This window comes from Pogona vitticeps, chromosome 5, assembly GCF_051106095.1.
Source record: "Pogona vitticeps strain Pit_001003342236 chromosome 5, PviZW2.1, whole genome shotgun sequence".
Taxonomy (NCBI): Eukaryota; Metazoa; Chordata; class Lepidosauria; order Squamata; family Agamidae; genus Pogona; species Pogona vitticeps.
In genome coordinates, this window is record NC_135787.1 from 6191273 (window position 1) to 6218594 (window position 27322).

A 27322-nucleotide genomic window follows, 5' to 3' on the forward strand; every position below is an offset into this window, starting at 1 on the left:
TGACTATGAAGGCTACTCCATTCCTTCTACGGGATTCTTGCCCACAATAGTAGATATGATAATCATCTGAGCTGAATTTGCCCATTCCTGTCCATTTTAGTTCACTGATGCCCAGGATGTCGATGTTTATTCTTGCCATCTCCTGTTTGACCACCTCCAGCTTACCAAGGTACATAGATCTTACATTCCAGGTTCCTATGCAGTATTTTTCTTTGCAGCATTGGATTTTCCTTTCACTTCCAGGCACGTCCACAGCTGAGCGTCCTTTCGTCTTTGGCCCAACCACTTCATTAGCTCTGGAGCTACTTGTACTTGTCCTCCACTCTTCCTCAGTAGCATGTTGGACGCCTTTCGACCTGAGGGTCCCATCTTCCAGCGTCATATCTTTTAGCCTTTTGTTTCTGATCATGGGGCATTCTTGGCAAAGATACTGGAGTGGCATTGCCAGTCCCTACTCCAGGTGGATTGCGTTTAGTCGGAACTCTCCACTATGTCCTGTCTGTCTTGGGTGTCCCTGCACGGCATAGCCCATAGCTTTTCTGAGTTACTCAAGCCCCTTCGCCACGACAAGGCAGCAATCCATGAAGGGGGCAGCAATCCATGAAGGGATTCTCGTATATAATACCATGAAGGGTATCTCGTATATAATACCAGTCAATGTTTTTATAAATTCGACTATGCCTGGTATTTTTGAACAACAACAACAACTACAGCAACAACAGCAACAACAACAACAACAAATTATCATTGAATCCAGTCGTAGTCAAGGAGGCGCTGTGGAGGAATTGAACTCCCCACCTCTGGCTCCACAGCCAAATGCCTAAACCACTAAGTTATAATGTTTCTCTTGATGTGGGCACAGTGTGTCTGTTGATATAGCATAGTACTGCATTCGATTTTTTAATGTCTCTTCGCTCTGTTGACTTGCGTTTAGCTTTTGGGCCACTAAGACCCCTTAACCTCTTTCAGAAAGACATGCCTCTTTTTGAAACACTTAATTTGCTAAAGAGGTTATACATATGGCTACTGCACAATTTTGAGGCTAGAGGAAGACTTGCTTGACTTAATATTTAATGTGCAGAGTTAATTCTTTTGGTCTAAAGAGAATTCTGATCATTGTCTCACAAATCTGATAACTACTTTAAAGTTACCTGAAGTTAATGTATTATTTTCCAGGGTTAATATTTAGAAATACCATTTTACCGCAGCTCCCCACTCCCCTTGGAATGCTCTTTGTGTTCAATCTCTGTTTGCTTTTAAATACCAAATAATTTGCAAACTAATTTTGGAAATTATTCTGCTGCTTAGTTGTTGTCAAAGATGTGGAAGAAGTCCTGCAGTCACAAATGCCTGATATATTTCATTGTTTCCTTTATTGTCTGCACTCACCCATTACTCCTTTAAGGCAATTAGCCATTCTGATTTGTTCTCTAGTCTACCGTTTAAGTCTGAGGAGTCAAGAACATTAGTAAAAATGTTCCTGTAAAAATTAAGAGTTCTTCAAAGATTTTCTTCCTCTGTCTTTGACAGACATCACCTGTAAAAGGAAAAACCTAATTACTTCATCTTAGTGTTGCTTCTGTGGACATACGTTCTTTACAGTGACGGTTATATTAGCCCTAAGGCAGAATCCAGTAGAGGAATGTGGATTACCACTTTTAACATTTGAATGGAGATTAGATGCCTTTCTGAAAGAAATCCAGTGGCCAAATGCAAGTTAATGAGTCCTGATACAGTAATTGCTAGAGGAAATTCAATCTGTTATTGGAATCCATTCCGCTAGCTATGCTTCAACTGCAGAACCAATATTGCTTTTCGCTATATGCCCTCCCTTCACTCTTGGGGATTACGGAGAACACATTTGGAGAAATGTAATAGTCCCCTTCTATATCAAATTGATTGTGTAAAGAACTTCACAGGCAATTTCTTCAAAACCATCGGAGCACTATTCTGGCAGCAGTAGTAAGAAAGCTTTACACATTTATTCAAAAGTGCTATCCTCTTGATTATGATGCAGTTGAATCGGTTGAAGAGAATTATGATAATTACTAAATAAAGAATAAACAGTTTGAGAATTGATGTTATGAGGTTTGTTCTTTGTACTAGGCAAATGTGTACTTTATCATACGTCATTTTTTCTACCCAGTGACATTTCTCCCCCATATGTTATATTATTATCATTATCATTATCATTATCATTATCATTATCATTATCATTATTATTATTATTATTATTATTATTATTATTATTATTAATTGTATTTATACCCCGCCTATCTAGTCATTTCGACCACTCTAGTCTTCACGAGTGCCCCATTTAACGAAGAATCCGCATAGCGATTTGTTTTTTGCGATCGCAAAAGTGATCGCATTGCGATCTTTTTAATGGCAAAAAATCACTTTGCGACGATCGGCAAGCTGTTTCGCTTACCGATTTTCACATAGCAATGTTTTAAAAACAGCTGATTGGTGGTTCCAAAATGGCCGCTGGAAAAAAAAGGCTGCCCACAGTGTTTTTGCGCCCATTCCTTGCATACCGGCAGCGAAAATGGTGGCCGTATGGAGGATTTTCACATAACGGTGAGTTTTAAGCCCATAGGAATGCATTAAACGGGGTTTAATGCATTCCTATGGGCTTTTTCTTTTTGCATAGCGACGAATCCGGATAGCGACGATTTTTCCGGAATGGATTATTGTCGCTATGCGGGGCACCACTGTATATAGCAACTGTCACCTTTCAGCAGAGCTGCTAATTATGACCAGACAGTTATGAAAGATAGCGTGTGCCAGGGACCTTTTGAACTGCCTGCTTTCTGGTGCTTTGGATTGCCAGATCTCAGAATTCCAGACAATGAGAAAAATATCCCAAAGAGCAGTACTAGTGGAGGAGATATTCTGAATTTTGTGTAAACAGCTTTAAAATTCAGGTGCCCATCTCCACTCTTTCCCAATTAGTGGGGGAACCAGAGGAAAGAGGGAAAGATATGTGGGATTAAATACGTTGGATTCCATTTTTCTTTTTCTTTTGATTCGTGCCATCTTGGGACTGTTTCCTTCAAATTAATTGTTAAAATTGTAATTCTTTTATTGTAATATTTTATATCGTTCTCTTTTTTAAATTTATGTAAAACTGTGTATATTGTAAATTGTTTTTATTTTGTATGTTGTGAGCCACCCAGAGTAGACTATGTCTAGATGGGCGGCATATAAATGCAATCAACCAACCAACCAACCCACCCACCCACCCACCAACCAACCAACCAACCAACCAACCAACCAACCAACCAACCAACCAATCAATTATTTATTAATTTATTTGATTTATACCCCGCCTATCTGGACTACCAGACCGCTCTAGGCAGCTTAAATAAATAAATGTAAGTTGGTAGAAGACAGAGTGTACCCTGCATTGGTGATGGTAGTGGGAGAACATTACCTCCCCCTCCCCAGTACAGGCCAGTTTGGGACAACCTTCTCCCCACAGATTGAGGATAGCTTAGTGGCTACCGATCCCCCCTGCCAAAACAACAACAACAAAAACTGGCCTCCCTTGTGTTAGTTGTACTGGTCTATAATTAGGAGTCCAGCCACCTGAAAAAAAAAAACAGTTAAGCTGAAGAAAGGGGCTGGTGCTTTTGAGGCCTTGGGGGTAAGGTTGTGTCTCATAAAGAGGGTGAAAGAGTAGGTGGGAGGATACTGGATGAAAGGTGAGTGAGAAAGCGGCAGATGAGGGGGGAAAAACAGACTCTAGCTGAAAGAGAGAAAATATCTGGCTCTATAGAATGTCTTGGCAGCTAGAGAGCAGTGTTTGGTTGTTGCTGAACAACCAAAAAATGGTAGTTTTGAGATCTTTATTTCCCATTTCCCAACAGACATATTGGCTGTGACTGTGCTTAGAGAAAATACTGGATAAACCCTTGTGCTGTAGAGCAGTGGTTCCCAACCTTGGGTCTCCAGATGTTCTTGGACTAAAACTCCCAGAAGCCTTCACCACTAGCTGTGCTGTCCAGGATTTATGGGAGTTGCAGTCCAAGAACATCTGGGGACCCAAGGTTGGGAACCACTGCTGTAGGGCAACAAAAGTTGGTGTTTGGCTCTACGTTCTACTCTTAGTACCAATATACTCAGAACAAAATAGTTGGTTGCAAAGCACAGTGTCTTGTGATGTTACTCTTTTCAGTCTTCAAAAAAGTGGCACCACTTCTGTAAGGTGGGTCTCTACAATTCTGAATCCTAGCAATTTCCAAAGTCCCTGTTCTTTTGGCTTGTCCAAGGTCTTGAGGCATGGAGCAGATCATGATTGTAATAGATGCATTGTCTCATAAGCGTTTCTGAGTGTAGTTTGAACAGCCCTATTCCTAGCAAGACTGGATAAGTGGATCTTCCATCGTCCTTTCATATAATCTACGTTGTGTTGATGGGAGAGCTCTGTGCCCGGGTTTTTCCAACCAAGAAAGCATCCTTTGGATTTCTCAGAGGTTTTGTGGAGCTCCAAAGCCCAGAGGATTATTGCTCGTGCAGGAGGAAGTCTTGGAGGAGAGTCTTGGCATGATGAGACTCCGAAAAGCACCATGAATCAGAACATTTTCCGATACTCATCATGTCCCTAGTATATGCACATAAACAGATATGCCTAAATAGGGAAGTATAAATAAAGGAATGGACCTCCCCATAAGTTTTATTTATATAGAGTACAGCAGTCATTGCATCTGGATACAGCAAACCAAAGAAACTGGTCAAAGCCCTTTTTCTTCTATAAAACCTTGAGGAATGATTTGAAATGCAACAAAATCTGAAAGTACATAATAAACGATGATGTTCAAAACGTGTGGTTTGATGGGAGAAGTAATCCCTGTGAACCATCTGCCTGACCTATTTCCATTTCTTTCTCTGCCTAAAAGATAATTCAGACCTCCTGTTGTTGCCTTGTATTATTTTAGCAGGATCTCCCAGGGGCTGTGCTGCCTGTCAGTGAATAATGACAGGTTCGTCTAACCAAAGGGTGTTTTCTTGATGTCTTCCTTGTTGTGTGTCCTTTCACTTCCCCGAAAATGCCTTGCTTTGTTTCTGTTGTTGCTGCTGCTTCTAACCTCTGGTTCTCTTCCCCAGTTCTAATTACATTTCTTTGTGCCCTCACCCGTCCTCCCAGTTTTCCTTTTCAGTTTTCTTTTTTTCCTGATTGAAACTGGATGTGAATTGTAGGTGCTTCCAGAATATCCGATTACAACTAATTGTATGATTCATTATTTGCTTTATAGATGTTTCTGAACATCTTGCATTTGGGCTTGGCTACAGACTCTTGTGGCATGGATGGGCAACATGGCTACTACATGCTGTATAGTTTTTGAATTTGATTCTGTGCTCCCTCCCCTGCCATTTGCCACCATTATGCAAACTGCACTGCTGCAGTCACTGGTGCAGATTCAACCATTGCCAGGACTGCCATGTGAAATATTGGAGGCGGTGGTGCTGCAAAAATGTTGCAAGACCTGCCATCTATTCTGTTGGAGAAGCAGCATTCTTAGCTTTTTCTTCCTTACTAGAAAGGAAAGTCTTACTTTGTGCTAAAAACTGGCATGGTTCTGTGGTGTGGGCGGGCATATTGGAACCTTGTGGCACCACAGAAACTGATCTACTTGTACATTACTGCCAAATGTGGATGACAGCTCTGACAGCAGGGAGATGTTCAGCAGCAGCTGTTGATGACTAGTGGGGTGGCCTTGGCAACAGCCTTGACTAGGTTTCTCCAGGGCCCTGATGCACTCTGACTGGGGAATTGGTTCACCCATACTTTAGGGTGCCCAAAGCTCTTGCATAGTATTTATAATTTTCTATCTGAAGTAGCAATGTGGCATTTCACAATATTGGAGTTTAATACTAGTCAGGAGTGTTACTGAATGCCCTTGTTCACATGTGCATGTGGATTTGTACAGTATATGTACACATCTCCAACAAACCCCCAAATATTGAGACTTTCTGCAGACGTGTAGGCCATGATGCAATTTAAATTCTAAAAATTGAGGAAATTAGGGGCAAACAATACCTTCATTTATATCAACCCTTACTGATTTTATTACTGTTTTAAATGTAATACTTGTTTAATTATTTTTGAATATTTTTTATACCTACTGTTTTTAGCTTTTAAAGATTGTCCTTTAATGATAAAAGCCACCTTGGGTTATTTTTAAGGAAGATAGATAGATAGATAGATAGATAGATAGATAGATAGATAGATAGATAGATAGATAGATAGATAGATAGATAGATAGATAGATAGATAGATAGATAGATAGATAGATAGATAGATAGATAGATAGATTAGACAGACAGACAGACAGACAGACAGACAGACAGACAGACAGACAGACAGACCTTAGCATTAGACTGGAAGTCTATCTCTAAAGGAAAACAGTATGAAAATGGGGAGTCCTGGATGTCTCCCCCCACTTGCAAGAAAAAAAAACATGTATGTGTTTTATAAGCCTCCTGGATTGGTGATTTGTAAGAAAATAGATTGCTGGGATCTCCATTTCCTTGACATAAAACTGAAATTATAAGTGGGCTTCTGGCAACGTTCATTTTTGATTTCTCATACTTTGTGCTGATGTGGGGGGAGTGTAGCACATAGTGAATCCTGGGCATGGACTCTTAACCCCTGAACTTTGCTGCTACAGAGCTTTCCACCTCTGTACTAGGGGAGTTGGTGAGGCACAGCGTATGGAGCAATGCGGATCAGAAGAACTCTGAGTTTCAGCAGCAAAGTCTGAACCATCTGGTGTCAAAACAGATAGATCCAGAGTGATGTTCTTGTAAACATTTCACTTCTTTTCCAAAACGATGAGATATTTTATTCCACTTCATGAGCAATTTCACTTTTGCAAGAAAAATTTTGTGCAGATTGCATAAAAAGACCAAGCTGTTAGATAAACAATATCCAATTGGTAATTGGCAATCTTTTGATCAGTTGGTCATCTTTTTGTACTTGATCAGTATATCATTTTTCTTCATAAATGTGGGGAAAACTCTTTATACATAGATGTTTTGTGCAAGTTATGACAACTTAGGTGAAAAATGAAAGCAACCCCCACCCTTTTTCTGCTTTATATTTAATTCTTATGCTGCAAATGATAGCTATCATTGCAGCTGTTTGAATAGGGTTTTCTTTATAAACTGTCTTCATTTTCATCAACTGACCTGCTTTTTGTTTTCATGTTGAAACCATTGAAAATAAAGAGTGTTGGTCAAAGCCTCTTTTGGTATATCCAGTGGTTCTAATTTGTGAAAATAATAATACTAAAGAAGATGTATGGGTTATGTGTAAACCATTCTTAGAATAGTTAAAAATGAGAACGAACATATAGCTACGGATATAGCTTGGAATCATACTTACATGATTATTTTCATTTTAGGGAGCATGACTTCTGCTACTTCACCTATCATTTTAAAATGGGACCCCAAAAGTTTGGAAATCAGAACACTAACGGTGGAGAGGTTACTGGAACCACTAGTTACACAGGTAAGTTTTCCAATAGTTCGATTGTTATCCAACTGTATGTCATTACCATCAGTATTCGTAGTGCAACTTTTTCACTGATAGCTGAAGAATGTAAGACAGAAAAGGCTGATGTGGCAATAACTTTAATTATTTAATTTAAGTTGTATTGCACATTTTTCAAGCTTCAGTTAACACAACGGTTTTGAAAAAGAGTGAACCAGGTTTCAAGCCGGATAGAAGACTGCTCTAAATTAATATATGTATTTATCGAGTTTTCAGTGTGGCAGATAATCATATGTTAAAATAGAAAAGGTAATTCAGTGATGATCCTCATCTTACACGGATCATTTGAACATTAAAAATGATGCACAAGAATGATGTGGAAGTTCATGAAACATTTCATGTATTTATTATTTTGTTTATACCCAATGTGGTATCATGGATAGAGTGATGGCATAGGACTCATGAGACTTAGATACAAATCCTGGCTCACCCATGGAAATTTACTAGGGGTATGTGGAACTAATAAAACCACTCCTTAAATGTATTACTTAGCTTTATAGCCCTATTAAAGGTAAAGGTTCCCCTTGACATTTAGTCCAGTCATGTCCGGCTCTAGGGGGCGGTGCTCATCCCCGTCTCCAAGCTGTAGAGCCAGCGTTTGTCCCTAGACAGTTTCCATGGTCACGTGGCCAGCGCAACTGGACATGGAATGCTGTGACCTTCCCACCATGGTGGTACCTATTTATCAACTCGCATTTTTACATGCTCTCGAATGGCTAGGTTGGCAGGAGCTGGGACAAGCGACGGGAGCTCACTCCGTCACGTGGATTCGATCTTATGACAGCTAGTCTTCTGACCCTGCAGTACAGAGGCTTCTGCAGTTTAACCCATGGCGCCATCACGTCCCTTATAGCCCTATTAGGATTACTATAAATCGATTCTGACTTGATGGCACATAGCACAGTGATGGTTGCTCACCAGTATAGTAATGTATCATGACAGTGTGCTGGCTGCTATATTTTTATAATTATACCAGGGATATCACTTCTTCTACAGGACTTATTCTGCTTATTTAGGGGGTATGTGCACTGCTGAAAGAAAACTATTGCCTTTTATATGCTGTTCAGCAACGTGCCTTCCACATTGTTGTCCTGTAACAATAATAGTTTTCATTCTATTTCTTGTGTTTTTTTTTTTAAAAGAGGTTGCAAGAGCAACAGCACAGCACATTTTAAAAGAAAGTGTTTTTTGTTTTTTGTTTTCCTGATCAATGCTGCTGAGACTTTCTTCGTACCAAAGATACGTATTTTTTTTTTCTTATGGAGTCAGCCGTTCTGACATAGCTGCAGAAGCTTTCGTAATGACCTGTAACCTTGAAAGGATCGAGTCTTCTTGGAGTTATAGTTCCTATTTGAAAATACTTTTCACAAGGACTTAGTGCTTTCTAGAAACTCTTTGTCATCTGTACAAGACAGATGGACACATAACTACAATAACGTGAACCAATCCAAAATACAGGAACAGAGAATATTTGCCATAAAAGAAGAAAATAAGGTGTGTTTGCAAAATGAGAGGATGAAAGAAGGGCAGATGTTACTTCTGTATTATTAAACATTTTAAACTGTTGATAAACTTTGGGTACTTTATTAAGATCATTTTTTTTGCAATATCAGACATATACAGATATTCATAAACCTGAGGACTGTTAGAAAGCAAAATGAGGATGGTAGTTATACGAATGACAGCGATAAGACATTAAATATATTCTCTTCCATTCTGGAAAATGGCAAGCAGCAAAAAGTTGTATAGCACAAAGCCAAATACAAGATGCCCCCAAAGACAAGAAAACCACTTACAGTTGTTCATTACAGTGCAATACTTCTGGAAATTTTTAGAACATTGCCCTTCCTCAGAGTATTTGGGTGTCACTTTGGATCAAATCCTGATCTACCAAAAAAAAAAAAATATTTAAACATCCAACAGAAAGTTGGCACCAGAAATAACATACTTAGGAAACTGGTTGGGTAAGACTAGAATGCACCTCACAAACAATAAGAACAACAGATTTATCCCTGTACTGTATTACTCCATGGCAGAATATGCTAGTGCTGTATGGTGCAAATCAGCATATGCCAGATAAGTGGCTGTAGCTCTCGATGAATCATGCAAGATTATTACTGGCTGCCTGAAATCTACCACCCCCCCCATTGAAAAAGTATATTATTTGCCTGACATTGTCTCTCTGTAAGTATGTGGAGAGGTGGTATCTATCAGTTAATGAAATAAGGTAATACAACACCAGCCCCCTCCACATCATGAACACTAACCCTCAAATGACGGGGATTATTGAATGAATAAAATCAAGAAAACATTTTCTGCACACATCTCAGGCTGTAAATATGAAACCAGAAGAGACTAGGCTAAATTTATGGAGAGCAAAAGCAGCACATTTTGCTAAATGGATGAATTCTGAAGTGTCTCCCACGAGGACAGGATTCTGGCTGGACCATTTGGAAGTCACCTGATAGCTCTTAAAATGAAGTAGGAAGCTCAAATATTAATCGATTAAAATGGGGCTACTTGGACACAGGACAACTTTTCTGTAACTGTGAAGAAATTCAATCAGTGTAGCACATCGGTGCATGCAGTTCTACCCCACCACGTGTAGAAAAGGAGACATAGAAAATGGACAAGGTAACATTTTGAAGTAACCCGCTATTGGTCAAAAACAGTCGAATTATTTTGACATTTTAATTTGCTTTTAAATTTTACCTATATTTCATATACATCCATAATTTTAAATTGTGCAACACTCTTGAAATGGAGAAATTGCTATTCTACACTTCAGTTATTTATTTTTGTCTAATGCTTCTGGGTGTTTATTTACTGATTCTGTCTTTGAACAGCTCTTAAATTAGATTTATAGTCATTTCAAGGAAGCCCCTAAGAAATCGTAACACAATAGGATAGGACAACACTCATTAAGAAAATGGAATTACAACTTCTCTCCTTGCTGTTGTCAGGACGGTGAATGAATATTTCCGTTCTAAATAAATCCCATTGGCAGCTCAGGTTGCCAGTATGCTGGCAGGCAGCTTGAAGATAGAAATAATCTCTTGCCTCATTTCTCTTGCCCAGAGGTGTTTTTTCTTCTTCTTTTGCTTCTTAAAATAGTTGTTTGTATAATGGCCCGGGGGGGGGCACAAAACAACCCCAAACGTCTGGCCATCACTCAATATATTGGACGATGAGAAACCTGGGGGCTTTTGTTTGTTTTTGTTTTTAATTCTGGGTGTTTGTAAGTTCATTCTCTCCCTTAAAAATCAGGTTGGCTTTTTGACAGCGCTCCTAGAATCGCAGGTGGCATACGTAAAAGTCGCTTTTACTCGCTTTGCCTAAATTAGCACAGTTTCTGCAGTTCTGTGAAGAAATGTTGGATTGCCTGCTGTTCCCCGTGCTCTGCTTTGTTCAGTTTGGGTCATTATAAGGAGGTTCGCCGAGCTGCCTCCAAAGAACAGATGTGTTGGCTGGTTCAGAATTTGGTTGCCAGATGATTAACCGATGCAGAAGCTGTATAAATTTTTAACACCTTGAATCCAAGTTTGAAAGTCTAGTCTAACCACCTGATAATATTTACCATTTAATTCCACTGCTTCGGAGGACTTGATACATTCTTCTTGTTCCTCTCCTACCAGAGATTGGGTAATCGTGATATCTATTCTGACTTTGAATGCAACTCCGGTAAGCCATTACGTGTTGTGTTCAAGTCAGTCTTCAAGGTTCTGCACTCTGGAATGCTTGAAAACATATCCTGCCCTTCCTCTGCATGACAGCCTTCCAAGTATTCGAAGAGTGATATCATATCTTCCCCCAGTCTTCTTTTTTTTCAAGGCTAAGCATGCCCAGTTCTTTCACTCTTTCTTCATTAATTCAGCACTTCCTGGTGCAATCAGGTACATGCCTTTGGAGCTGTCTGATCAAAGTCCAGAATTTAATGCTATGCAGTAGATTCGAGAATACAGAACACCATGTAATGCACATTCTCAAAAGCCAGTTTTAAGTTTGTATTACAGATTTTTTTTTTACTCTTAAAGAGGCCTCTCTGGCCATCTCGGTTACGATTTTATTGGGAAACTGCATTCTAACTTTTAGTTCAACCAAGTGTTAAGGCCAACATGCTCTACATTTTAATTTGGATCTTTAACAGCATTTCTTGGTCATCTTCCTCTGTACTGATTAGCATGAGCATGGTTTCTTAAAAAGCATTTTTAGAACACTTTCATATTGTACTCCATTGATTTGATTGAGTAACCCTTGTAGACTATCAAAATTACTATGTTTCCCTAAAAATAAGACAGGGTCTTATATTAATTTTTTGCTCCAAAAAACGCTTTAGGGCTTATTTTCAAATCAAATAAATTTATTGTCATTGTAAGTCTATACATAGTATACACATACAACGAAATTCACACAGACACCCAGAGACCAGACCCACATACACATACATTAAGAAATCCCCAAACACTCCCCACCCACTAAAAATCCCCCCTAAAAATACAAACATCTACGTATACCGCAGGCTAAGTAATACTGTCCAACTATTCACTACTGGTGGTCTTTAAGTTCATTGTTAAATGCAATTATAGCTCTGGGATAAAAACTATTCAGAAAATGTGTGGTACAATTCTTAATTGTTCTGCATCTTCTGCCAGATGGCAACAGTTCAAAGATGTTGTAAGCAAGATGGGAAAAGTCTCTAAGGATGTTGTGTGACTTCCTCAGACAATGGGATGTGAAGATGTCATCTGGGGTTGGTAGCTGGAGCCCAATGATATTCTGGGCAATTTTAATGATTCTCTGTAGAGCTTTTTTGTCCACTACAGTGCTACTCCCAAACCATACCAGAATGCCATAGGTTAGGACACTCTCAATGGTGCTACGATAGTAGGACAGAAGTAAATGCAGAGATAAATGTAACTTTCTGAGCATTCTCAGGAAATACAGCCTCTTCTGTGCCTTCTTCACTTGCATGTTGGCATTTATAGTCCATGGGAGGTCCTCTGAGTTGTAAGTGCCCAGAATTTTGTTTTATGGGTATACTATATATATACTTACCATGACAATACATTTATTTGATATGAAACTGCCTTTTTTGTCTTTCAAGTGTTGAAGCAATAAGTACTGCTATGAGGAATGTTTGTTGTGCTGAAGGCTAGCAGGTTTTATTGGAACATGAGCTTCTGGGGGCATAGCCATGGAATGGGTTTTCTTGGGCCATGTTCGTGACGTTGTCGTTGTCGTTTAGTCGTTTAGTCGTGTCCAACTCTTCATGATCCCATGGACCAGATCACGCCAGGCCCTCCTATCTTCAAAATGGATAGGTTTCTTCTCCTTGCAGTCCAGGGGACTCTCAAGAGCCTCCTCCAGCCTCCTCCACAATTCAAAGGCATCAATTCTTCGGCGGTCTGCTTTCTTTATGGTCCAGCTCTCACTTCCATACATCACAACAGGAAAAACCATAACTTTGACTATTCGGACTTTTGTTGGCAAGGTGATGTCTCTGCTTTTTAAGATGCTGTCGAGGTTTGTCATCGCTTTCCTCCCAAGAAGAAGGCGTCTTTTAATTTCGTGGCTGCTGTCTCCATCTGCAGTGATCATGGAGCCCAAGAAAATAAAATCTGTCACTGCCTCCATAGCTTCCCCTTCTGTTTCCCAGGAGTTGATGGGACCAGTGGCCATGATCTTAGTTTTTTTGATGTTGAGTTTCAGGCCGTTTTTTGCACTCTCCTCTTTCACCCTCATTACAAGGTTCTTTAATTCCTCCTCACTTTCTGCCATCAGAGTGGTATCATCTGCGTATCGGAGGTTGTTGATATTTCTTCCGGCAATCTTAATTCCGGCTTGGGATTCCTCCAGTCCAGCCTTCCGCATGATGTATTATGCATATAAGTTAAATAAGCTGGGGGAAAAATACAGCTTTATCGTACTCCTTTCTCAATTTTGAACCAATCAGTTGTTCCATATCCAGTTCTAACTGTTGCTTCCTGTCCCACATATAGATTTCTCAGGAGATAGACAAGGTGGTCAGGCACTCCCATTTCTTTAATGACTTGCCATAGTTTGCTGTGGTCCACACAGTCAAAGGCTTTTGCATAGTCAATGAAGCAGAAGTAGATATTTTTCTGGAACTCTGGCTTTCTCCATAATCCAGCACTTGTTAGCAATTTGGTCTCTAGTTCCTCTGCCCCTTCGGAATCCAGCTTGTACTTCTGGGAGTTCTCGGTCCACATACTGCTGAAGCCTACCTTGGAGGATTTTGAGCATAACCTTGCTAGTGTGTGAAATGAGTGCAATTGTCCAGTAGTTGGAGCATTCTTTGGCACTGCCTTTCTTTGGGATTGGGATGTAAACTGATTTTTCCAATCTTCTGGCTACTGCTGAGTTTTCCAAACTTGCTGGCATATTGAATGTAGCACCTTAACAGCATCATCTTTTAAGATTTTAAATAGTTCAACTGGAATATCATCACCTCCACTGGCCCTGTTGTTAGCCAGGCTTTCTAAGGCCCACTTGACTTCACTCTCCAGGATGTCTGGCTCAAGGTCAGCAACTACATTGTCTGGGTTGTCTGGGATATCCAAATCTTTCTGATATAATTCCTCTGTGTATTCTTGCCACCTTTTCTTGATGTCTTCCGCTTCTGTTAGGTCCCTCCCATTTTTGTCCTTTATCATGTTCATCTTTGCACAAAATGTTCTTCTAATATCTCCAGTTTTTCTGAACAGATCTCTGTTTTTTTCTTTTCTGTTATTAGTTCTAGAAGGTGTTGTAAATCTTCATAAAATTGTTCAATTTTAGTCTCCTCAGCAATGGTGGTTGGTGCATAAACTTGGATTATTGTGATGTTGAAAGGTCTGCCTTGGATTCGTATTGACATCATTCTATCATTTTTGAGATTGTATCCCATTACAGCTTTTCCCACTCTTTTGTTGACTATGAAGGCTACTCCATTCCTTCTACAGGATTCTTGCCCACAATTGTAGATATGATAGTCATCTGAGTTGAATTTGACCATTCCTGTCCATTTTAGTTCACTGATGCCCAGAATGTCGATGTTTATTCTTGCCATCTCCTGTTTGACCACCTCCAGCTTCCCAAGGTTCATAGATCTTACATTCCAGGTTCCTATGCAGTATTTTTCTTTACAGCATTGGACTTTCCTTTCACTTCCAGGCACGTCCACAGCTGAGTGTCCTTTCGGCTTTGGCCCAACCACTTCATTAGCTCTGGAGCTACTTGTACTTGTCCTCCACTCTTCCTCAGTAGCATGTTGGACGCCTTCCGACCTGAGGGGCCCATCTTCCAGCGTCATATCTTTTAGCCTTTTGTTTCTGATCATGGGGCGTTCTTGGCAAAGATACTGGAGTGGCATTGCCATTTCCTACTCCAGGTGGATTGCGTTTAGTCAGAACTCTCCACTATGTCCTGTCTGTCTTTGGTGTCCATGCATGGCATAGCCCATAGCTTCTCTGAGTTACTCAAGCCCCTTCGCCACGACAAGGCAGCAATCCATGAAGGGGATGTTCGTGACACCTCATGCCAAACCAGAAATGTTAAGCTTAAAACTATTAGTAGACTTTTTCTACATCATGAAATAGTTTGGTTGAAATGATCGTTTGATAATATCATTGGAAAAAAATGATGGGGTCAAATAACAGAATAAAAAATTTGTGGAGTAAATACAATCTTCATACGTATTATCTTAAAATTATTTCCTGCTCATGAAAATGGTATCCATAATATGTTAATCATATACAATTAAAATGTGCACATTTTATGTGGTTCATGATGTACTTCCAACTTGGCCTTTGATGCTGAATGAGTTGCCCAGCACTAATTTAGCATAAGAGACTGCTCCTTCGCTTTTGTGACTCACCGGGATTCATACTGTAATAAGATTTGGCATTGGAAAGGAAATTAATGGATATCATTCAGAGCCTGACACCTCAGCTGAAACTTTCTGAGCCGAGGGGAATATGTAGCAGCAAATGGAATGTAGGGCAGTTGCAATATTTAGCAAGGTAATTCCGTAATCAATACATAAATAGAGAAGTTTGGAAAGAAGTGAGGTTGGCTGCACATTTGCAGATCAGGAATGCAGTCAAATTAGGGACATTTTAATTGCTGTATTCTGGATTAGAATGATATTGGTACAGTATTTCAGATATGTTTCACTCTAACAATTCAAAATATACTCTTACTCCCTGCTTCCTAGAATAATTTCAAAATGGAAGGAAGACATTCCCAACAAAATTTGCTCAGAATGGACCCATGCTTATTATCTGTTACCCCTACTTCCACTGTAACTAAAACAGATGCAGGTGGACTTCCTTACATTTTGAAGACTGGATCTTGCCTTATTTACTAAGTGGGTATGTTTATGTCATTCCCTTCCTTCATGATGCACATATTAGGACATGTACATAGCCCAATACATGTTTATTCACAAGGTAGATATCACTGGATTTCAGGAGGTTGACTCTCAGTTCCAGGTCCACAGCCGGAGGATTCTTCTTCCATAATTATAGTTCCTTACTCAGAGGAAGTGTCTGAGATTAATTAGTTTGAGATATGGTGAATATCCATGAGCATGCTAGAGATGGTTCAGAAATCTGTTTGCTTCACAGATTTATTATGTTCTTTATACAATTTGCAATCTCTTAAACCAAATGTGTGCCCAAACCCATTTTCCCCTCAGAAGTCAATATGTGTTAAAATTTGTGATGCAGTTCAGATCACAAGGAAGAATTCCTGTATTTACAAATACATATGAAAAAAATTATGTTTTTTTATGTTAAAAGACACCTTCTTCTTTGGAGGAAAGCGATGACAAACCTCACATCACCTTGCCAACAAAAGTCTGCATAGTCAAAGCTATGGTTTTTCCTGTAGTGATGTACGGAAGTGAGAGCTGGACCATAAAGAAAGCTGACTGCCGAAGAATTGATGCTTTTGAATTGTGGTGCTGGAGGAGGCTCTTGAGAGTCCCCTGGACTGCAAGGAGAACAAACCTATCCATTTTGAAGGAAATCAACCCTGAGTGCTCACTGGAAGACAGATCCTGAAGCTGAGGCTCCAATACTTTGGCCATCTCATGAGAAGAGGAGACTCTCTGGAAAAGACCCTGATATTGGGAAAGTGTGAAGGCAGTGTGAGGAGAAGGGGACAACAGAGGATGAGATGGTTGGACAGTGTCATCAAAGCCACCAACATGAATTTGGCCCAGCTCCGGGAGGCAGTAGAAGACAGGTTGGCCTGGCGTGCTCTGGTCCATGGAGTCACAAAGAGTCGGGCACAACTAAACGACTAAACAACAACACGAAAAAAAAATTATGTATTGGCAATATGCACACAAAAACTGGGGAATCTGATACAGAACCATGTTTGGTTGTAGATACTGAAAGCTGCTGATCTTATGCGCCTAGGATTAATAGCATCATAACAGAGAATGGGATTGGCAAACTTCATGTTGGGCGTCCCTTGTTGCACTTCAGCTGTTCCATAATAGGCAGGAAAGAGATTAGCCAAAATCTTGTTTCATCTCTATTCTAATTGATTTTCACAAGCTTTTGCTCTAGCATCTTAAGTTAGTTAAAATTATAACCCTGCAGTTCCTGTGGTAGAACTTTCATCCTAATAAAGGATACAGATAAGGACCACTTAGTTTTGAGTTCTTAGTTTTTTGAAAAGAAATCAGTATGTCCTGTTCCTTCAACTTTGACCTGGCGCTGCGGGTTAAACCACAGAAGCCTCTGTGCTGCAAGGTGAGAAGACCTGCAGTCATAAGATCGAATCCACGCGATGGAGTGAGCTCCCGTCGCTTGTTCCAGCTCCCGCCAACCTAGCGGTGTGAAAGCATGCAGAATGCAAAAATGCGAGTAGATAAATAGGTGCCACCTCAGTGGGAAGGTAAACGGCGTTCCGTGTCTAGTCATGCTGGCCACGTGACCACAGAGGATTGTCTGCAGACAAAATGCTAGCTCTATGGGTTGGAAACGGAGATGAGCACCACCCCCTAGAGTTGGATATGACTGGACAAATTGTCAAGGGGAACCTTTACCTTTTTGATTTGTTGTATCTCTGTCTGGATTCCTTAAGGTAGAACAAGACAGATTTCAAAGTTGCCATCAATGTGAATTTCTGCAACAGAAATTCTGTTAATTGCATTAAATTTTATAATATGAATATGGTAGTCTAATTTTATACAATGAAGTTGTCCTGTTTCTTGCAAGTGCTTCATAACATTAATAGTGACTTGTGAGACAAGTGTTAGTGATGTTGGGTGTTAGTGGGTGAGCTTTTCAGGCATAAACATTTCTTGTTAAAAACTCTTTTTGTTTTGTGTATTCTAGACACAGGAAACCACAAATTATACCACTTATATCTAATAAATATCATATCCCTTCTCTTTCACATCTTACTGAAATACTGGAAAGTAGGAAGCTTCTGTATTTACTGTTGCATTTTCTATGCTAGTCTAGAAAATTTCATTAAATATCTTTCTGTTTTAGCTTTGTTTCTTACTATTCTGATAAAATGGAACATATCCAGAAATTAGTGTTTTGATTTTTTGTAAAGGTAATATCTAAAGTTCTCTATATTGCCTTCTCTTGTTAACAGTAGTAACTTACAGTATTTCATATTCTTCATGTGGAAGCATAATCAATCTGGCATAATGAATCTGGCATCCAGTATTACTGCTGAATATTGAATTGTTTCCAGAGGCCATATATAATCTATTGGAAGTTTTCACACTAAATTAAACATATCTGCAGAGCGAACAGGGTGATTAAACTTTAACTCAAGGCTAGAAATGCTTTAATTGACCACAGATTATTATGGAAAGTGACACTGGCCAAGCCAAAGTTCAGAATACTGGCATGTATATTAATTTTCACATTTGGAGTTTTAAGAAAAAGGTATTACAGATCTTTTTATAATTTTATTTTTTTTATTTTTTAAATTCATTTTCAGGGGGAATAGGCATTGGGATGGGGATACAGGGGGTGGGATAGGAAATGGATAAGGATCCAGAAGGAGTAAAATTCCAGAGATCGGAAGAGTATTCATACATACACAATTGTGCTAAAGAGGAAGATCAGAAAAAGAAACAATTTGGCAATTTTTTGCCAGAGTATCTATAGTTACTAATCTCTTCATTCCCTTGGACGTTCACATTCTTCTTTTATCTATACTTTTCTATCCATATTTCAAATCCAATTATAAAATCGTTCCCAGTTTTTGAGTCCTTTTTGAGATGGCCTTTCATTTAATGCTTCTGCTAATACATCCATCTCTGCCACTTCCAGTATCTTTTCTATCAACTCCTCAAGATGTGATACTTCTTCTTTCTTCCAATGTTTCCCATATAGTATCATTGCTGCAGTAATTACATGTATTATCAAATATCTCATGTCTTTATCTACAATTTCAGGCTTAATATTCAATAAACACAATTCCTGTTTAAATGGTATCACACAAGATTACAATTTTTGTAACATTTCATGTACTGATCTCCAATAATTTTTTGCTTCCCTGCATGTCCACCAGATATGATAAAAGTACCCTCCTATATTTTATATTTCTAACATTTGTTGGTGATATTTTCATACATTTTAGATAGTTTAGCTGGAGTCATATGCCATCTATAAAGCATCTTATACTGTATATTTTTCTTTAAAATTTACTGATTTTGTAAATTTAATATTATTCTGCCAAATTTGTGCCCACTATCAATATTACAGCCAATGTTTTGTGCCCATTTTATCATACATACAATCTTTCACTAGTTCATCTTCCATTTTCATATTTAGGAGGTAGTCGTACATTCTTTTAATTATTTAGTGGGCTTTTATGAAGAACAAACAGCATTTGATAAACTGTTAGGGACAAGTGATAAAATAATTAAAAGTATTCCAGATTTGATGCAAATTTCACATTTGCAATAACCCATATTCTTTGTAGATTTTATAACTTCTGTGACTTCGAATTCAAAGATGGCTTTCCATATTGAACATTCTATCTGCAGTTTAGAAGTATCTTGATGTTCGTTGCTAATTTACTATTATGAGTAGAATCCGAATTTGACTTATTCTTTTTACATAATTTATGATTGAATGATTCCTATTCACAATGACTATATAAATTAGTTTCTTGAGATTCAATTCTGTCATTCCAAACAAGGTAATCATTATACTTTGGAATAATTTTCATAGTAAACATAAGAGATTAATGACATTTTTAAAGTGGAAATATTAATTGACAAGTCTAGGGAAGGCTTTTTGTCCTGCAATGAACATTAGATTTTTAGGTATAAGAACAGACAGTAGAATTCTAGGCATACTGAGGTAGTGGTCTGCACAATGCACTGTAGCTGTTGGTTTCTTAAAATAAAGAATTTGTTGTTAGCTGAATCCAGATCGATTAAATATTGCAAAACCTCCAATCATTTAGTAATCTGAAGGTGAAACTACATGCACCTGAAAAACTGAATAATATCCACAGGAACTCTTATCATATCACATAATATCAGGTTCTACTGTGGTTCAAAATGGCCCTCAATGCCATTCTTTTCTGCTTTGTTTTTATAGATATACCACTTTATTGGGTGATACAGGACTGTGCCTTTTCCCCCACCAGTTATTTACTGGACTTTCTTTACCTCCCCTGTTCACTACCTCTCTTTGCTATCTCCCTTGACTGCTATTTTTTTTTTACACTTTTGAGCCTCCATTTGTACATGTGGACCTATGATTCTTTTTTCTTTATCTTGTAATTTAAATTACATATGCCAATACAGGCATAAACACTTTTTCACAAAATCGATAAGGGGGCCATGATGTGATAATACACCCAGCTCCCAACATGCCCATGTTGATAGTTTGTATACTGGACTAAAACAAAAGAAGTGTTGGAAGTTGAACACATTTTATGAGCAGTGTTATACCTGTTTGTAGCCAAAGAGAAGGTACCGTATTTTTCCATGTATAAGACACCCCCACTTTTCTAACCCAAAATTAAGAAATCTAAGTGGGGCTTAGCAAGTGTAGAGGGAAAGGGATCAAAGCACTGCAGGATTGCTTTGATCCCTCCTTTCTCCCTTCATGCTAAGCCCCATGGGGCTTATCAAAAGGAAGGGGAAAGGGATCAAAACAATCTCGCAACTCCACAATCATTTTGATCCCTCTTCCCCTTATACAGCCACAGGATTGCTTTGATTCTTTCCCCCTCCTTTTGTTAAGCCCCATGGGACTTAGTAAGCAGAGGGGAAAGCAGGGATCAAAGCGATTCTGCAGCGCTTTGATCCGTGCTTTCCTTTTGCTAAGGATTAGCAAGTGGAGGGGTGAGCAGGGATCAAAGCCTTGCAGGAAGAATTTGATATCTGCTTTCCCCTCCACTTGTTTTTGTACTCTCCTCAGCTTACTTCCGTCTATAGGACAACCCTCAATTTTGAGTCTAAAGGTTTTAGACAAAAGTATAGTCTTATACATTGAAAAATACAGTATTCTCTTGTGCCCTTGTCAAATGTGTCTTTGAAGGCAATGGATATGAGTAAAGGACTTCCTCTGAAGGTTCTTAGGAACTGGGAACCCACATGTGGGGAGATGTGGTCCTGCAGATAGCCTAGACCAAAGCCATATAGGCAAGAACCAGCACTCTGGAAATTGATGTGTTTTATTGATGCTAGTGCAAGTGTTGTAACAGGGGAGTTATATGATCCCTGTAAGTTGGTCCAAGTCAACAGTCTGGCTGCTGCGTTTTGAAACAGCTGAAATTTCTGAACCACCTTCAAAGATAGCCCCACAGGGAATATGCTACAGTAATCCAGGTGAGAAGTAACTAAGGTATGTGTCACTGTAGCCAAATCAGACATCTCATGGAATAGGCATAGCTGGTACACCAGTTTTAGTTGTGCAAATGTACTCCTAGCTGCTGCTGAAACCTGGGCATCCAGGCTCAGGGAAGAATCCAGGACTACACCAAGCTACAAACCTGAAATTTCAGGGAGTGTGTAGCACAGACTGAGTCCCTATTCCCTCATCTGCCCTTTGATTGACCAGGAACACCACTGTCTTTCCTGGATTAAGTTTCAATTTGTTTACCCTTTTCCAGCCCATTACTGATGCCAGACTCAGATTTCAAACTGAAACAGCTTCCTTGGATTTCAGTGGAAAGGAGAGATAAAGTTCTGTGTCGTCCGCATACTGGTAACACCGAACCCCAAGCCTTCAGACACTCTCCCGGCGGTTTAATGTATATGTTAAATAGTAAGGGAACAAAACAAAATCCAGAGAGATGCCACAGGTCAATGACCAGGTCATCCAGCAGGTATCTCCCAGTACCTTCATCTGAACTGTCCCACTATAAAATGCTACCTCCAGGTTCCATCCCAGAGAGATGCCCCAGAAAGATACTTTCATTGATGCTATCAGAGCCCACTGAGAGTCCAGCAAAACTGACAGGGACACACTCCCAATGTCAAGATCCTAATGTAGATCATCCACCAAAGTACCAAAGCTGTCTCTGTCCCATAACCATGTCTGAAGCCAGATTAAAGTGGATCTAGATGAGTGGTTCCCAACCAGGTGTTGGACTGCAACTCCTAAAAACCTTGGCAGGCACAGCTAGTGGTGAAGGCTGCTGTAGGTTGTAGTCCAAGAACACCTGGGTCACCTGAGTTGGGAGCCACTGATTTAGACAATTTGCTTCATCCAGGGATCTTCTAATATGTCATAACTAATTTAATGCATCAGAGATGGGCATCATTTAGCTCATGGACCATATGTCCCCTGTTCCTGTTTGCAGCCTCAAAGTTTCCCTACTCTGATGCCGAATTTCTTGGTACTAATACTTGTAAACCACAGTCTCCTTTTGAAACAAAGCACACCCTGTTTTAAAGGAGAATTGCACATCTGGAAGCCTCACACAGTGAAGTTCTCCTTTAAAACTAGATACAAGCTCCCATTGTTCTTTGTTTTAAGCAATACTGATTTTCTGTGACATGTAAATTGCGTTTCAACTTCTATTAAGTCTGCACACTCACCCACCAACCATACACCCATGCCCCATGTAAGAGCAGAAGTATCACCAGGCTTGAGAAGAACACAGGTTTTTAGAAAGACAGAGAAACAAATATGTTTAGAAGGAGAACCATCAACTTCGTACTCACAGAGCTTCATGGACAATATGTATTTTTCAACTATACTTTAAATTTTAAACCAAACGTCAAGAAGCTTCACAAGTATCCTTATTGTGGTGTCTAGTGCAAAGCAAAATCTTAAGTGCTCCTCCTCAAAATACATAAAACCCACATATTTTTCTATGTTTTAGAAACACATCATAACTTTGACTTGAGGCTTTTTAAAATTTTTGAATTATCCACTTTAACTGTGTGATGTTATAAGTAGAATAACTTATTCTTAAACTTCTTCTTTTTTGTGCTGTCAAGATAGAAATAGAAAAATTTCACACCTTTCTTCCTCACTGTTTGACATCTAAGTAAAAAGTCTTTAAACAAAAAAAAACAAACATTGATTCCATTTCTGTAGAGATCCTCTTGTCTGGGAAAAAGAGTTTCAAAATGTCAATACTAGTGTGAATCAAACCCTTAGCAGAGAAGCTTCCCACTATAACAGAAAAAATTGATTTCATTATAACTGACACACTTCTTTGCAATGTTGGCAGTCGAACAAAGCGAGGTTCAGGGAAGTATGTTACTGTCTAGGTGTTTCCTTCTGGCTCTTTCACTCTTACTCTGCCCACCAAGGCTTCTTCCATGGTCAAACATTAGGGTGGCCAAGGGAGATGGAAGTAGCTGGATGAGCTCTGTAGAAGGCATGATTGCTGAATCCAAAACCCAAATGATGACTGTAAATGACAAATGTTTGGAATGGAGTTCAGTTGAAAGTAACATGGCTAAGCTTGCAAAGCCAGAGCACAGCGAGGAGAGGTGTGTTAAGTTTCGGAAGTGGAATGAAACATTTTACACCAAAAGGCAAAGTAGAATCAATTTTAAGTTATGCTATGAAAAGGATGGGTTTTGTGTCCTAGTGCATATCACAGCTAAGGTTTTGGTCTTATAGTAAGAAGTGAGTGGGAAAGGATTTAGGTAGGAAAGCAGGATGAAAAATGAAAGGGTAGAGTAACAGGATGACCTCAAGGGTAGAGAGGTTAAAATACAGATTTAACCACATATATTGTTGTAGCTACATATTTCAGGTATAGGAGGGTGATATTTGAAGTGATTCTGGAAGCTGGTAAGAAAACATGAACTATGATCACTTGGCATCTCATCACTGTGCAATATATTGTTGCATGTCTGGATTGCCACCACCAAAAATAGTTGTGTTTGTGACATTACAAAAATGTAGCAAATAGGCTGAGGTAAACTCAGCCACAGCCAATGCATATTCTCAAGGATGCTGCTGAGCAGTGGGAACTAGGTTTTCAGAGATCCTTTCCTGCTATGATTGCCTGTGGTAGGTGTCATGAACCTAGGTAGGGGGAACTCTGCTTCAGGACTGGGTGCGCAGTGGTGGAGATTTCTGCAAGTAGGATATGACCAGGAATTGATTGACAGTATTTGACATATTAATTGCATCACGAATAAAGACAAGTTCTATTATGAAAAAAGAGGACACAGATTTGCATAAAATTTACACACATACACATTGGAGATCATTGTTTGAGTTGAGATAGAAATACACCACATTGCATTCAGTGAGGAAGACTTGGACACTGTTACTTTATGCGTGCCTTGTCGCTGTCCAAGTCTTAAGTGCTGATGGAGAATCTCAAAGGCGCTGTTCTCCCTCCTTACGGTTCTTTATTTTTACACTAGATTTCGAGTGGCTAAAGTGCCCATTCAAACATGCCCTCTGTCAGATCTTCAAAGAGACAACTGTCTTCTGTAGAAGAGTTTGAATGGTTAACCTAAGCATGTATAGCATTTTTGGCTTCTTGAGTCATTAGGGAGAGAAGAGAACTTTGCTGGATGCAGCAGTTTTAAGGAAAACAGCCCTTTTGCACCTTCTGAGCCCCATTGTAAATGGGAACGCAGCTTACTTCCTGAGCCAGTTTGTCTAACAATGACCTAATGATATGTGTACAGTTGAAAAACACACATACAAAGACACTATGATCAAGGTGGGAAATGTGTACAATAGGTAAAATGAAGAAATAGAATATAGAATTAATAACATAATGGATAGTAGACCTATATTATTGTATACATTATGTTTAAGGATATAGGGCTGAAGGACAGGGAGATGTTCTCTCCTTCAAAGAATGAATGAGAAGAGGAGCAGTTTCTAAAGCAGACAGCAAAGTGCTTTTTTGCATTAGCTTTGATTAACCACAGTAAATGATTAAGCAAGCTAAACGTCAGTGCAAGTATCTTCCTCGTTTTTGCAGTTGTACAGTTAGAGATAAGTTTGATATTTCTAATCCAGCTAAAAACCAAATAGTAGAAAGGCAAGAAGGAAGAAAGCAAAAGGCTGCGGCTTTACAGCTTCCTTTTACAGCTTCCTCTGATATCTCTAGAGACTGTTGGAAATCAGTGAAGCTAATGGATAGCACTGTGATGTAGACAGTAGATGTGTGTAAAGCACACAACGAAGAGAAGTGAATTTAAGTGTCATAATGGTTTAAGGAAGCCTTATTGCATGAAGCATAAATTGCCTTTTGAATTAGAATCTGTGTTCCATCCAGCAGGTATTCTCTTTTAAATGATCCTCCTTATGTACGTGTAATAAAAGCAACACCCAAGAACTAACTAAATGGCTAAATGTAAAGCACAATTACCCCAATATTTTATCAAAATGTTTTGCTATAAAGTAGGTTTTCTGTGGTGGGGGTTGGGATGTGCGTGTGTGTGTTACATTGCTAATAAAGTGTTGTAACGCACACTCACACACACATTTGTACTGTGTTCTCTTCTCACATTAACAATAAAACATTCTAGATAAGTGCTTCACGTTATTCATACATTTACTCTGGTGAATCTTGGGTAATCTCAGGAACAAAAGCCAAAAATGGATGTAGGCAGGCTTGTGACAATTTTGACAGCATCTCAGTGGGTTTGAATGACCCAGCTGGCTTGTAGTTTTTTTTTAAGGAACTCAGTTATATTTGCAATTAAGAAGGCATCTTCAATCAGTGCTGTTTTCTCTCTTTAAAATGTCTCCCTGTGTCTTCCAGTTTGTGTTAAATGTAAAGCCGTTTAACATAATATTTTTGTCCTTCATATACCGTTAGTCACCAATACTTGCTGTAAAATGCACAAAGTTGCATTGTAGTTCCAACTACAATAGGAAGAGATTTTTCATTTTATGAGTCTCAGTGGGGAGGGGGTATCACTGGAGTAACTTTACAAGCCTTTTTGCAGGTATGAAAAGTCCTGTGCTTATATCCCCTGTGCTCTGTCCTAAGGATAGTTCAACTGCTGGTGACATGTGGTTCCTCACAACACAGTAAAAAGAAACACATTTACCCCAAAGTGTTTTGCAACCCGCATTTTGACAAGAGGGTGAAGTGCTAACAAAATTCAAAGTTCTGCAGCTAGAAAAATTAGATGAATGATTACAAGATGAGAGACATCTGTCTTGACAGCAGTGCCTGTGAAAGGACCTTAGCAGTTTAGTTCCTCTACAAATAAATGTGAAATAACAGAGCAATGTGTTGGCTAAAAATGCCACATTAAGTCCAAACTTCATAAATAAACATATAACGCTCAGCTGGTAAGCAATATAATAGGACTCCGTTCTGTTCTGGTGAAATCTAATTTGGATTCATGTGCCCCTTTCTTGGGCGTACAGTTTAAGGAGGGCATTAACAACCTCCAGTTTGCCCAACGAGGAGTGTCAAAGATGAGCAAGAACCTGGTAACCAGGTTCTGTTAGGAATGATCAAAAGAGGTTTCACCCAGAGAAAATTATTAAGAGGTAATGATAAGACAACCAACTTAAGATCTTTGAGGTTCTGTTATGTAGACATAGAGCTGGCCTAGGACTAAAGAACAAGGATCCAGGAACCATGTGGAGATTGACTTCTGCATCCCGGGAGGACCATGGCAGAGACTGGCTTGGCTCCATTCAATAACTAAAGAAGCAGCAGCTGCTGGTTGCTTGTCCCCCTCTTCTCTGCTAGAAATCACACTGATAAGAACCAATTTGGTTTTCTCATCCTCCCTGTCATTCCTTTTTCCAAGTTATATCTTTAAGATTGAGGGCAAGGGCTGTATTACTATTACTTTGAGATAGCTTGGGCCCAAGCTGTTTAGGGTTTTATAGGTTGTTGTTGTTTAGTCATTAAGACATGTCCGACTCTTCGTGACCCCATGGATCAGAGCACACCAGGCCCTCCTATCTTCCACTGCCTCCCAGAGTTGGGTCAGATTCATGTCGGTCACTTCGATGACCCTGTCCAACCATCTCACCCTCCATTGTCCCCTTCTCCTCTTGCCTTCATACTTTCCCAACATCTGAGTCTTTTCCAAGGAGTCTTCTCTTCTCACGACATGGCCAAAGTAGTGGAGCCTCAGCTTCAGGAGCTGTCCTTCCAGTGAGCACTCAGGGTTGATTCCCTTCAGAACAGATAGGTTTGTTCCCCTTGCAGTCCAGAGGACTCTCAAGAGGTTAGAACCAACAATTGGAACTGTGCCCGGTAACTGATCTAGACCCAGTGAAGCGGCTGTAACAGAGGGTTGATGTGATCCCTGTAAGCAGCTTGCGACAGTGATGTGACTATGTTTTGGACCTGTTGAAG

General features: G+C 39.4%; 1 protein-coding gene across 5 annotated transcripts in view; it reads left to right on the forward strand.

Moving 5' to 3' along the window:
- CTNNA2 (catenin alpha 2) overlaps positions 1-27322 on the forward strand; it is a 578592-nt gene that overhangs the window by 57917 nt on the left and 493353 nt on the right. For all 5 annotated transcript variants that reach the window (XM_078394460.1, XM_073002097.2, XM_073002098.2 and 2 more), the window contains exon 2: positions 7410-7516. In XM_078394460.1, coding sequence (XP_078250586.1) covers positions 7415-7516 — 102 coding nt within the window. In that variant the 5' untranslated portion in view covers positions 7410-7414. The remainder of the gene's footprint in view (positions 1-7409; positions 7517-27322) is intronic.